Below are 12349 nucleotides of genomic sequence, written 5' to 3'. Positions count from 1 at the left end.
AGTTGTCGTTTTAGACAGCTACTGTACTTGTTTTAACATTTTATTAATAAATTATTGATACATTATTTCATAATTACTTTCAAAGAAGCTCCTCAAAAAAGAAAGAATAGAAATGAATAGTTAGCCCTGGTCAATAGAGCCAAAAATCTTTATAAACTCAGAGCTTAAAATATTATATATTGTATTATATTTAAGTTTAAGCCGATCAATGAACATACAAGTTTACCATAACTATATAGTGATTTGAAATATGTTCATTGATTAAAATTAAAAGACTTTTATAATTGTTCTGCTTTCACATTTTTATTTAAAGTTCAAAATTTAGAATGCGATTCCCCAGTTGTAACCACAACATTGCATTGTTGTTGAATGTGGAACTCCGAGTTTAAAAAAAGGACGTTCATGTATATCATGATTTTAAACTTTCATAACCTTTTAAATGTACGTATAATCTGTATGCGTCATGAATTGTTTAAGGTATAAATATAATTATATTTAATATATATCTTAGTTTGAACAGGATCACTAACGTCTATCAATGTGAGTTTCCTAATTAAGATCATTTTTAAGTATTTGAAAACAGGAAACATATAATATATATCACTTGTTTGGTCTTTTGAAAAATGTTGTTTGTGCTGTATTTAGACCCTTCTACCAAGAAATTTGTTTTGCATGCACACGTATAAAAATTGCGGTTTTTATCAAACGCAATCATAGGTTTGAACGTTGTTTTCAATTTAGACTTATATATTATATAAGTACCTCTGAACCAGTGACAACTCTACAACAGATTTATCCATCGGATCACCAGCAGTGATGGTGATATATGGCTGTGTACATTCTGTATATACAACTCGTTTAAACATCAGCCCAAGCAAATTTACAGATCTAACATTGTTGGGCTGATGTTTATATATATATATTTAAGAACATCAGTTGTTCGACCTGCTAGTCAAATGCGTTTTGTTAAAATATACTTTTTCACTCATTTGGTTTTTTGGAAAATGTTGTTTATGCTGTATTTAGACCTTCCTACCAAGAAATTAGTTTTGCATGCACACGTATAAAAATTGCGGTTTTTATCCAACGCAATCATAGGTTTGAACGTTGTTTTCAATTTAGACTTGTTTATAATTTTTCGTTTGGGCTTGTATTATATTTGCCTTCGGGTATATAAGATCTGTTCATCCTATTTTGACTCCTCAAAATTCAAGAGTCTATCCTAAATTGAGGTAAATTGTATGGCTTTCCAAATACCGTTTCGATTCCTAACATCACTGAAGAGACATTAATTGTCGAAATCCGGATATGGTGTACAAAAACCTTTGCACATTTTGTTTGCGGTATACCATCTTTTCCGCAAGTTTATTGTTTTCTGTTTAGTATTAAATTTATAATTCAGATCCATTTATTACATCGGTGATCCGTTTATTAGGCAATCGCCAATGGCAGTCAGCAGGGTTTAAGAACATCAGTTGTTCGACCTGCTAGTCAAATGCGTTTTGTTAAAATATACTTTTTCACTCGTTTGGTCTTTTGGAAAATGTTGTTTGTGCTGTATTTATCCTCTACCAAGAAATTAGTTTTGCATGCACACGTATAAAAATTGCGGTTTTTACCCAACGCAATCATAGGTTTGAACGTTGTTTTCAATTTAGACTTATATATATATACATACTTATAAATAACCAGTCTAAAAGGGTACAACATTACCAAAAAATGACAATAAACGAACAAATGTAACTATAAATATTTCGGATAACAGATATCCTTCATCAGTATGAGGACGATGTAAAATGAATCAGATCAATCTATTCTGATTATTAAACTATAGCAATCTTGAATTCTATACAATAAAAAAAGTGAAACAGTTTCACCCGAACATCATATGTAGAGACGCTAATAAATTTTTTTAATTTCCAAAAAACGACTCAAAGACATGCCTAAAATGAAAATAGTAATTAGAGATATGAACTGGCACAACTCTAAAATTCCAAAATGACGTCAGTTAAGATGTTACAACAACTGCGTGTAAATACATTCCCAAAAAAAAACCCAGCACTGATCGATATAAGCTGGTAAAATATGTCAAACAGAGGCTGCGTATTTATCATCCCAAATAAATAGCAGTTTTATAATGAAAAGAAAAAATAATAGTAAATTTGGGCTAAGGTTAAAAAATTGGACGTGGATGCGTACTTGTACATCCCTACCAAATGAAAAGAACCCTGGTATTTAAACTAGTAAAATTCAAAAAATTCCAAAAGAATCCTTAAAACTGTAAGAGTCAAGTAAGGAAGCCGGAGTAACTGGAAACAAATGATGTCAGGAAAATGAGTGATGGTAGGGAAAATGAGTGACTCATTCTATGTTTTTTCATTTATGCCCTCTGGGGAAACTGTCCTTTAAGTTAGCTTTCTTATCCAAAACCTTTCCCGGGCAAGTCTTTCGGCCCTTGACCAACCCTCGTTGTGGTCTATGATTGTGATTGTAAGGTTTTTGAGATCAGCGACATCGCTATAGTTTGATAATCAGAATAGATTGATCTGATTCATTTTACAAATATAGTCCCTAGTGTGGACAGTGTGTTACTTGCCATTTTTTTTTATACCCCTTCCAAATTCATTTCTCCATGTTTTATGCCTTAAATAGCAAGTAGGGGGATGAAATTACACTGTAAAAAAATTTGGGTCATGAATTTTAAAGTAAAATAGTAATTTGGTCCAGCTGAAAAAGTTAAAAATAAGCACTTCGGAAGCTGTCAAAAGATTTCAAGACCCCCTTAACATAAAATTGTCCATATTTTGAGTTAGAGTTGATGAAGTTTTCTATAATTTTGATATAATTTGTCCCAAAAGTAGTACAAAACACTGTAAAAATATTATTGAGAAAGCGCAGGTGGGATTTTTTTAATTTTCATTTATTGTCTAAAAGAAATGCACTACGAAATAACTGTGTACTCGGACCATCTGTTATCCGAAATATTTATAGTTACATTTGTTCGTTTAATTTCATTTTTTGGTGATGTTGTACCCTTTTAGACTGGTTATACATTATATTTTGTAGTGTACTGTATCAAATTTATATGATCCATCGCCCCGTAAGATTTATCGTTGGCTATTATTCAGTCATTTTATATATATATATATATATATATATATATCAATATTTTATAGATAGACATTGACACTGAAGATGGCTATTTGTTCAGATGAAATATTTGTCAACACGATTTCAAAACATCGTCTCCGTAAACTACCATGCAAATCCTAAGACTATTATATTTTGTTTTCCTTATCTGCACGCAGTATCGGCTATTCTGAACGATCTGGTACATATTATATATATATAATAATATCCTAGAGTAATAATCTTACATAAACAGTTCCTACAAATATTTGAATCGTTGCCCACCAACAAAATTACATGATACTTTCAAGATATTTGAAGTAATACTTGAGAATGGAAATGATGGTTGAGATTGGAACAAATTCATCGTTCAAATATTTTTGTTTGTTTTTTGTAATTTGTAAATTGTATAACAACCACAAATTAAGTCGACATGGTAAGACATCACACAACTAACGAAATCATTTAATAAAACCGGGCGTAGTAAGGCAATGACACAGCAGAGGTGGGGTTGAAGTTTATATCTCAACAGGTTGAGTTCGAATCCTGCTCTTGTCGACCTAAAGTTTGGAAGAATAAAAATGAAGTTCTATCATTGATTGAACTGAACTCAAGACAAAAAAGTAAATTCAAATTGAAAGCCCTGCATAGCAGTTGGCTTGTCTCCAATGCCTGTCGTCTTTTATTTTTGTGTTGTCAGGTTGATGTCTTATGTGACGTATATCCCGCGCCTCCTTTTATTCTTATGTACAAATAAGATACTAGTAGTTTGTACCTATTTTTCAGATAGCCAAAAGCGATGGATGATCCTACAAAGTGGTCTTGTAATGAAGTCAGTAACTGGTTGAAAAATAATGGGTTTCAAAAATACTGTCAGTTGATCTGTGTTGAACACCAAATTGATGGACAAGGACTTTTAAGTTTAACAGAAAATGATTTAAAACAATCGCCAATAGAAATACGGGTACTAGGTGATGTAAAACGATTGACCCATTTGATTAAATCATTGAAAACAAAGTGCGTCGGAAAAAGCAATGGTACAGTTGTGTACAATGGCGTTATTCCGATGCCACGGCAGACTACTTTACAGATGGTGGAAAGAATCAATGCGCCAATAGATATTTCAGACATTGAATGTAACGAATTCGATCCTACCATAACCCAGCAGTCCAGGAACATAGATCCTGAAAAGCGCAAGGCTGGACTTGCCGTTCTTTACATGATATTTGGATTACTTTGTACCTGTTATTCTATAGTGGTCGTACAGGCCAAAGCACCTGACCAACAGAAACATCCACCTTTACCAGACATATTTTTGAACTACTTTCCTCAAATATCATGGGCACATAAAGTTTCAGAAGGAGCAGTTTTATCTCTTATGGTGACATGGATTATCGTTGCTGTTCTAAATAAGCACAGGTGACCTATCATAACTTTCCTAAACTTCATTTTTTTAATCAACTATGATTTAAATCGCTTATCAGTATATAGAAGTAATATCTTTCGTGGCATAGGTACTAGTTTTATATAAGTCAATTATCATATTCAATCTATAAAAATGTAAATGAGATAAACATTTAAGCTGAATACTAGTATCATATATATGCAGCATAATTCTATCTTCTATCATATTATATTATATGAAAAACGTACTGCCTTTTTTTGACATTTTAAATTTAAATTTTGTCTACTATAGTTGCAATCTGACCTTGCAGTTTTAAAAAAAATGCATCACTGGAGAAACTGAAAATATTTGTTTTTGTTGCAGGTGGATTCTGATGCGTCGCACTTTTTGTTTGTTGGGCACTATGTATTTACTTAGGTGTGTATGTATACTGATCACCCAGCTACCAGTACCAGAAACAAATGTTATATGCGATAGAAAGGTAAAGGCTATACGATAAACAGTGTTTTTTTTAAATGAGAAAAAAATAACACCAATTCGATAACAGAATAATATAAGAATATATATTGGTTAATTAAAACTCCAATGGAAGTTGCATTGTTCGTCTGGAGTATAAGCACAGCATTACTTAACTTTATGCAAGTATTGAAACAATTATCAACTTTATTTCTAGTTAAAACGTAGGAAAAATACTACGAGCCATTATATTATGTTTGATAAAAGCAGAAAATGTCCGTGTAGATTATAAAACCCGGAAAAAAAAATCAGTTACGTTGTATTTTAAAATTTAATAGCCGATGCACGGTAGGTATAGTGTCCGGCTGAGATCGTGTTTTTTCGAGTGTAGGTCAGGTTTGTTTCGAGTGATATTACATGCGATCAGATCGATTTACTGCTATTTCGCGAATACAATAGTTGTGACTGTTCATCTTATCTTGAATGCTATATATGTTTTGAGCACGAACGACGTACAATTTTCGTGTAGTTCACTCACAATTCACTGTTTTATATTGTCCGTGTTTTTTCGAGAGCAACATCTAAAACGTCCGGGTTTTTCAACAAATGGTCCGGGTTTTTTTAATAAATGTGAATAAGAAAGAAGACAATTTTGGGCTTAAGAACTGACTATTTCTAATTTGTGACTGTTATTTAGCGAATGACAATATTATTTATTCTTAATAAGTCACAAAAACATATTACTATGTTGATCAAATGTAACCCTTTTCAATTTAATGATAACTTTCTGTTCTGAAAACATAATTTACCATACAACCTTGCAGTATTAGGATATATAAGAAATCATTGGGTCTTTACAACCGAAGATTTCATTTCAAGCTGCCTTTGTTTTTACCGTCAATACTATTTTATGATTGATATATATATATAACAGTAACGAAAAAAACATAGGAGCAAGAAAACTAAGGAAAAGCAGTAAAAAATCAGAAAAATTCAATATAAACCCAAATATTCTAATAAAAGAGCCCACTCCTCAAAAAAATATATATATATATATATATATATAGATTCTACCACTGCATCGAGTGTGATACGATATTTATCCACTCGAGACAGTTAAATTTTCAAATTTAAAACGCGAGGCTCGCCGAGCGTTTTAAATATTTAAAATTTAACTGTCGAGAGTGGATAAATATCGTATTACACGAGATTTGGTGGTGGAGTCTGTTTCTCTAATGATTTTCAAACAATATGCAGGCACACTTTTTCCGTTTTTTCGAATGATCTGTAAAAAGATGTGTTCTTTCTATGTGACGTCATCAGGCATGGTCGCCTTTTTTCATGCCGTCACAATAGGAAATTCAGAGGAAAGCAAGTAAATTCGACGTCATAATCGGATTTTAACCAATGAAGAACTGAGATCAAACGAACCACACGTTGATTAAATTTTGTTTATACAATGGGTGCAGAAAGGGATAAATTGACGAATAATTAGAGAAATATATATATAACAATAACATTTGAATTGAATGGAATATCTTATAAAAAATTAAAACAACACTTACGCTCAAAGTCGAATATTTTAAAGCCAAGAATATATAAGAACCGAAACATTTGAAGAGCTATATGACCAAGGACCTAAAAAATAGCCAAATCCAACCAAGGTCAACTTTGCCTGATGGAGTTGAAACCTTAGTTTTTAATAATTTTTATATTTATAAACGGACAATTTTAAATGATTGATTGTTGGTTGCTTAACGTCCAGTAACAAATATGTCATGTATGTTCAAGACGAGATCCCATTAACAATAAAGCCAATATCTAGGTCCTGTAACAGAGGACGTTCGGGATGAAGTTGGGAAATTTAGGCTGCCACTGAAAATTAGGGTACTAGTATATTGGATATGGACAGACATTTTTGCCTTACAATAGGTCACCTACAGACCCCTCAAAGAGCTGTTGCAAGGCTTCTTGACGTTCCCCTTTGAGGTAAACAATTTTAGAAAGGTTTGTGATAAATCATGTCAGTACCGAAGTACTGACTACTGAGCTGATGATAAACTCGAGGACTTATTTATATATCCAATATATTTAATAAACAACGAAATGAATAATCTGTAAGCTTTAATACGATCCTTTTGAAATCATAAAAAAAAAACGAAATGTGCAAACAACATGCGTAAACCTCACAAATATAATTCTTTTAATTTCTTGTGGAAATGAAGCTATGATAGTGCTTTATTTCTATGTAACCAAGTATGGCATATGCTTGATCAGACTCCTCTTCAAAGCTGGAGCATTTGAACATTGTTCTTGATTTCCATTGAAATCCATATCGGTACACTTATACATGAATATAATATTAATTGAATACAAATGAACGATGCCTTTTCATGAAATGTACGTGTTAATACAGCATTATCAAACTGGGTTATTGCATTGTTTCGTGCATTGAAAAGTACTTTAATAGAACCTTTTCATTGTTTTTTAAACGCAAATGCACTGACATATTACATTTTAAGCCATAGGAATATTGTTTTCTCACTCGATAAAACAAGGACGCACTCAAAAGAACACGGAATGTCTCGAAAAAACACGGACATATAAAAATGAATTTACTCTCCAAAATGTACTTTACAATGCAAAAACAAGAATTTTTGTATAATGTCTGCATATCTAAGTATTTATAGATTCCAAGTAAGTATTTCCGTTGACATTTGCATTGGTATGTGTATAAAAATGGCTTTAATCTATATTTTGGAATAAAGCATTGTAAGGCTAAATTAAACGCTTTAAAACAAAATAATGTAGGGTTGATAATAAATTTTTATCACAAATACAAATTTACCTTCTATGATATTAAATATAAGGTTCTGGCATCTTTTTTATACGTCTCACCAGAAAAGAAGTCTGTTTGTTTACATTTTTTATCATATTCACTCGAAAAAACGTAGTCACACTCGAAAAATCCCTATAAAATCACTCGAAAAAACACAATTCCAGCCGGACACTATACCAACCGTGGATGGTATGATAATTCAACATATGTGATACATAAATAGTAGACACCAACGTAAGCTTTGGATGATATTTAATTTCAGAATTATACTGATTTTTTGTCTCGAGCAGGAAGAACCTTAGAGATATTTTTTGGTGCTGGTTTGAAAGTATCTGGTCTAAAAACATGTGGAGATTACATGTTTAGTGGTCATACCGTCTCAATGACGATGTTCAATTTCTTTATAACAGAATGTGAGTAAGAGTATTATCATAGCATAAGTGTGTTAAAAAAATGAACACAAACAATATAAACACACAGTTAATTCACGATAGGCATAATAACCCGTTCACACGACACAACTAAATCGAATTACTGTGTGATTTCGGAAATCCGCTTTGACAACAATACCGGCTTGCGATCAGACACATAATCTGGATTAAATGTGTATTGTGAATCCGGAGATTATTTACGAATTATATGCTTCTTTTTGTAATTTTATTTGGGTATTAAAATGTTGACCGAATCATATTTTGTATGAAGCGCGAAAGTTGCGCGAAAGTTGCGCGCAACTGAGATTTTACAACTGCAAATAATCACAAAAGAATCTTTCAACTCTTATTCTTATATTTTAATTTTACAACCATGATATTTCAAGTTAAATCAAGCATTTTGTGTGTTTGTCTTTGCATTATTTCAACACGGCCACAGAGAGTACATTGTAAGTGCTGTCATAGATCGGAAATAAAATATAACTTTTGGAATTCCTCGTCAAATCAAAATTACGGAATCATATGAAACGCTTATGTAATGTTTTATTCTTTTATAACAATAACACACATCACAGAACAACGTGTGAACAGCTTTAACATATATTAATATACATGCAACAAATACCAATCATTCAACTTCAAATAGTATTATTTAAACATATAATTACAAGGTTTTGTACCTAATCCTAAAAATTTAATACAGGGCGAATCGATCAGAATAAATATCTGAAGACAAACTAGTCCGTTGACCTATATTTTATTCTGAGTAATGGCATGTCCATCATTTTCGGCAGGGTATATATCAAAATTCTACACATTGGTAACGTTTTTCTCGAAGTATGGCGTCCAAGAAGATTTGTCACAATGACTGAACAATATATACTGTATTCTTTCTTATATTAAGGTCTGCTTCTCAAATATTTGTTTTACTTTATGCTAATTAAAATCTTAAAAAATCTACGCGACGCCTCTTTTACATCCTGCTTCTAATTATTCAGTTTTAGCATAAAACTTGAAATAAAAGCTATTGCTAATGACATAAAAGTTTTTTATTTATTATTGAGATCATTTCCCCCTCAAAATCGTCCTTTTTTACATGAATGATTATGTATTCATATATTTTATTTCAATAGTTTCAATCGGACCAAAATGAGAAACAATTAACATCTAGTGAATAAATCTCAACATGGGATAAAACTGGGGAATATATACAGAATACAGAATGGCAAAATTCGTATCGCATGCTGTATCACCACGAGAAACCAATATCAGTCCAGAGGGCCGTTAGTCCCGAGGGCTTGATATTGGTCGAGTGGTGATACAGCATGCGATACGGATTTTGCCATGTATTATTCTACATATACAATATGCAGTTTTAAAAAGAACTTTCTAGAATTAGTTGTTTGATTCTTATGAAATAGACATATATAAATTGTGATAAAAAAGACAGTATAATATTTAAAATATTCAAATTGCAAAAATTGTGAATCATTCTCTTTCCAGATACACCGAAGAAGATGTGTTATGTACATATACTTTCATGGATTATAAATTTGGTCGGAATGTTTTTCATATTAGTAGGCCATGGCCATTATTCCATTGATGTGTTTGTAGCTTTTGTGTTTACTTCACGTTTGTTTTGTTATTATCACACACTTGCAAACAATATCAATCTAATGTCAAGAGATTCCAAGAAAACCAAGATATGGTTTCCAGTATTTTCATATTTTGAGTCAAAATCAACGGGAGTTATTCCATTAGAGTTTGAGTGGCCATTTACCTCTTGGACAAAACTAAAGAATTATCTCAGGGGATACGAAATAGTCTCCTCAAAGGATAAAAGTTAGCACTTAAAATTTGTGTTATCGTTACCATACACATGTATATATATAATCGTTGATTGCCTTATTAGACTGACAGATTACTGTTGAAGTCGCAGGATATAGAGAGTGCTGTGATCTACGCATTACCTTATGGGATTGACACACTATTGTGATAGGTTAACAGATTACCTCAGGATTCGCTGTGGTCTACGTATTACCTCATTAGAGTGACAAACTGCTGTTATAGGTTAACAGATTACCACCGGATTCTGACAGGCAGCCGCGATAGGTTCACGGGGCTTTTGTTTGCAGTGTTTGATTGGATCAACCAGGAGAACAGCAGATATAAATATGGATGTAAATCGAAAACATTTGAATTACAATCGGTTATAAAAACATTTATAAGTATATGGAATAGAATCTGGATTTATTTTTCTGTTATTCTAACAAAAGAATGTCCAGTTACAAAAATGATCAAATATTAAGTTAGTCCAACTCCGAACAATAGATTACCTAAATGATGGGTGATAAATGGATAATTACATTAAGGGTTATTCGACTATGGGTTGGTTCAGTCGTACGGACCTACTGTTCTGCACGTTTAAACTCCATTCCACAATAAAGACGGTCAAAATATTACAAATAAGTATAAATATTAATGAATTAAAATTTGTATGTTGTGGTAAAGTATAAACGACGATTTCAAAAATATATTGACGTTGGAATCCATGTAAATGGTATATATAGAATGTTGTTATGTTGTGAAGTTAGCTGTTGTGTTGATTCCCGGCAGACTCTCAACAGACGAACTACATCTGTGAGAGCTGGTTCTGGGACTTTACATACTGGGGGAAACTAGCTGTTGCCAATGCCTTGGATGGAGTATGGCATTGCTGCCGATGTAAAGGCAGGCCGGACGTTGTTGCCGATGTAGAGGCAGGCCGGGATCGACTGACACCTATAAGTTTCAAAATTCAAACTTTTTAATAAAATAAATAAAAACAAAAATAATACAAAACATTTACAAACAACAATTAAGTGAAACAAATATTTTCTTTTATTTTTTTCTTAAAAGAAAACAATAGATATATTGATAAAACTTCATTTATGAAAACTTTTAATTATCTTTATTTTAGTTTAACTTGATTAGAAATATTTTACTTTAAATCTTAATAATTTAAATCATGACTTACCTATAAGTTTCAAAATTCAAACTTTGACGTCTCAAAGGAGAATTTCTACTTATATAGCAATCATTTAATTGACGTGGCTTTCTTTGTTACGATTTAATTAGAAATAACCAAATATAGTTATTGTTCGAAATAAGGTCAAAATGTTGTATAAGTAAATGTTCCATGAATGAATGATTTTATTCTCATATACTAGTACATAGCTACAGAGAAAATAACAGTCCATATATAATACATATTTTGTTTCGCATGTGTGAAAATGAATAACAATATAATAATATTACAGTTCCTCTAACCAGGAGGACAGACTTTCACTGATATGTATCGTATAAATCTACACAATTTTTCTAGTTCAACAACATTTTCAGATGAGAATATATGATTAAATTTAATAATGTTAGCATTTTTGATACAATAATGTGGTAAATATTTTTCTCTTTCTATGTTGAAAAAAAAAATATATAATAGAGAGGTCAGTTTGACATTGGTGATTATAAATAATCTTTAAATGACCGGAGAACAGTTTGCATTATCCCACGGTATATAATAGTGATTAACAAAATCATTACCTTTCTTATTTAAATAAAATTTAATTAATAATTGTAACGTCAGCTATGTCCAAAATTTATGTCAAATATCTGTCACAATACATATCCTTCATGAAATAAAACATGAAAACCAGTGGCGGATTCAGGGGGGTAGGGGTGTAGGGAGGTTGTATGGTCACATCCCTTTTTGATTAGAAAATATATAATTTTGTAGCATAAAATCGCCCAAAAATGACAATATACGTTAATTTTTCTTAAATGACTCCCCCCCCCCCCCCTTGCAACCTCTAAAAAACTTGGAACGGCCTCTGACGAGATTACATATCGTTGCAACATGTTGTTCTTCATTCATTATTTTTGATTCATTAACTTGTGGCATCAACATGTATAAAAATCTATTATTTGAATCCTTTCATTCATTTCATATAAATCGTAATTTTTTTATGCCCCACTCAGGGGCATTATGTTTTTCGGTCTGTGCATCCGTTCGTTCGTCCGTTCGTCCGTTCGTTCGTTCGTCTGTCTATG

General features: G+C 31.9%; 1 protein-coding gene across 2 annotated transcripts; it reads left to right on the top strand.

The window, feature by feature from the left end:
* The first annotated feature begins 410 nt into the window (after positions 1 to 410).
* LOC127737969 (sphingomyelin synthase-related protein 1-like) lies at positions 411 to 11137 on the top strand. 2 transcript variants are annotated; one of them, XM_052248933.1, is made up of 5 exons: positions 411 to 477; positions 3916 to 4548; positions 4898 to 5015; positions 8092 to 8242; positions 9764 to 11137. In XM_052248933.1, the coding sequence occupies exons 2-5, from the start codon at positions 3929 to 3931 to the stop codon at positions 10105 to 10107; spliced, it is 1233 nt and encodes a 410-aa protein (XP_052104893.1). In that variant the 5' UTR covers positions 411 to 477; positions 3916 to 3928; the 3' UTR covers positions 10108 to 11137. The 2 variants fall into 2 exon arrangements, with proteins under 2 accessions (XP_052104893.1, XP_052104894.1); XM_052248934.1 differs by lacking the exon at positions 411 to 477 and adding an exon at positions 505 to 540.
* The last annotated feature ends 1212 nt before the right edge of the window (positions 11138 to 12349 follow it).

Source organism: Mytilus californianus, unplaced genomic scaffold, assembly GCF_021869535.1.
Source record: "Mytilus californianus isolate M0D057914Y unplaced genomic scaffold, xbMytCali1.0.p SCAF_4, whole genome shotgun sequence".
NCBI classification, from domain to species: Eukaryota; Metazoa; Mollusca; class Bivalvia; order Mytilida; family Mytilidae; genus Mytilus; species Mytilus californianus.
The sequence above is the reverse complement of the archived record's forward strand: the minus strand, read 5'-3'. Positions and strand labels throughout refer to the sequence as shown.

Bases quoted from the DNA above. Each gene is read 5' to 3' on its own strand.
- LOC127737969 (XM_052248933.1), top strand. From the start codon at position 3,929: ATGGATGATCCTACAAAGTGGTCTTGTAATGAAGTCAGTAACTGGTTG. The intron at 4,549-4,897 runs GTGACCTATCAT...TTTTTGTTGCAG, and splicing joins GCTGTTCTAAATAAGCACAG to GTGGATTCTGATGCGTCGCA. The intron at 5,016-8,091 runs GTAAAGGCTATA...ATTTAATTTCAG, and splicing joins ATGTTATATGCGATAGAAAG to AATTATACTGATTTTTTGTC.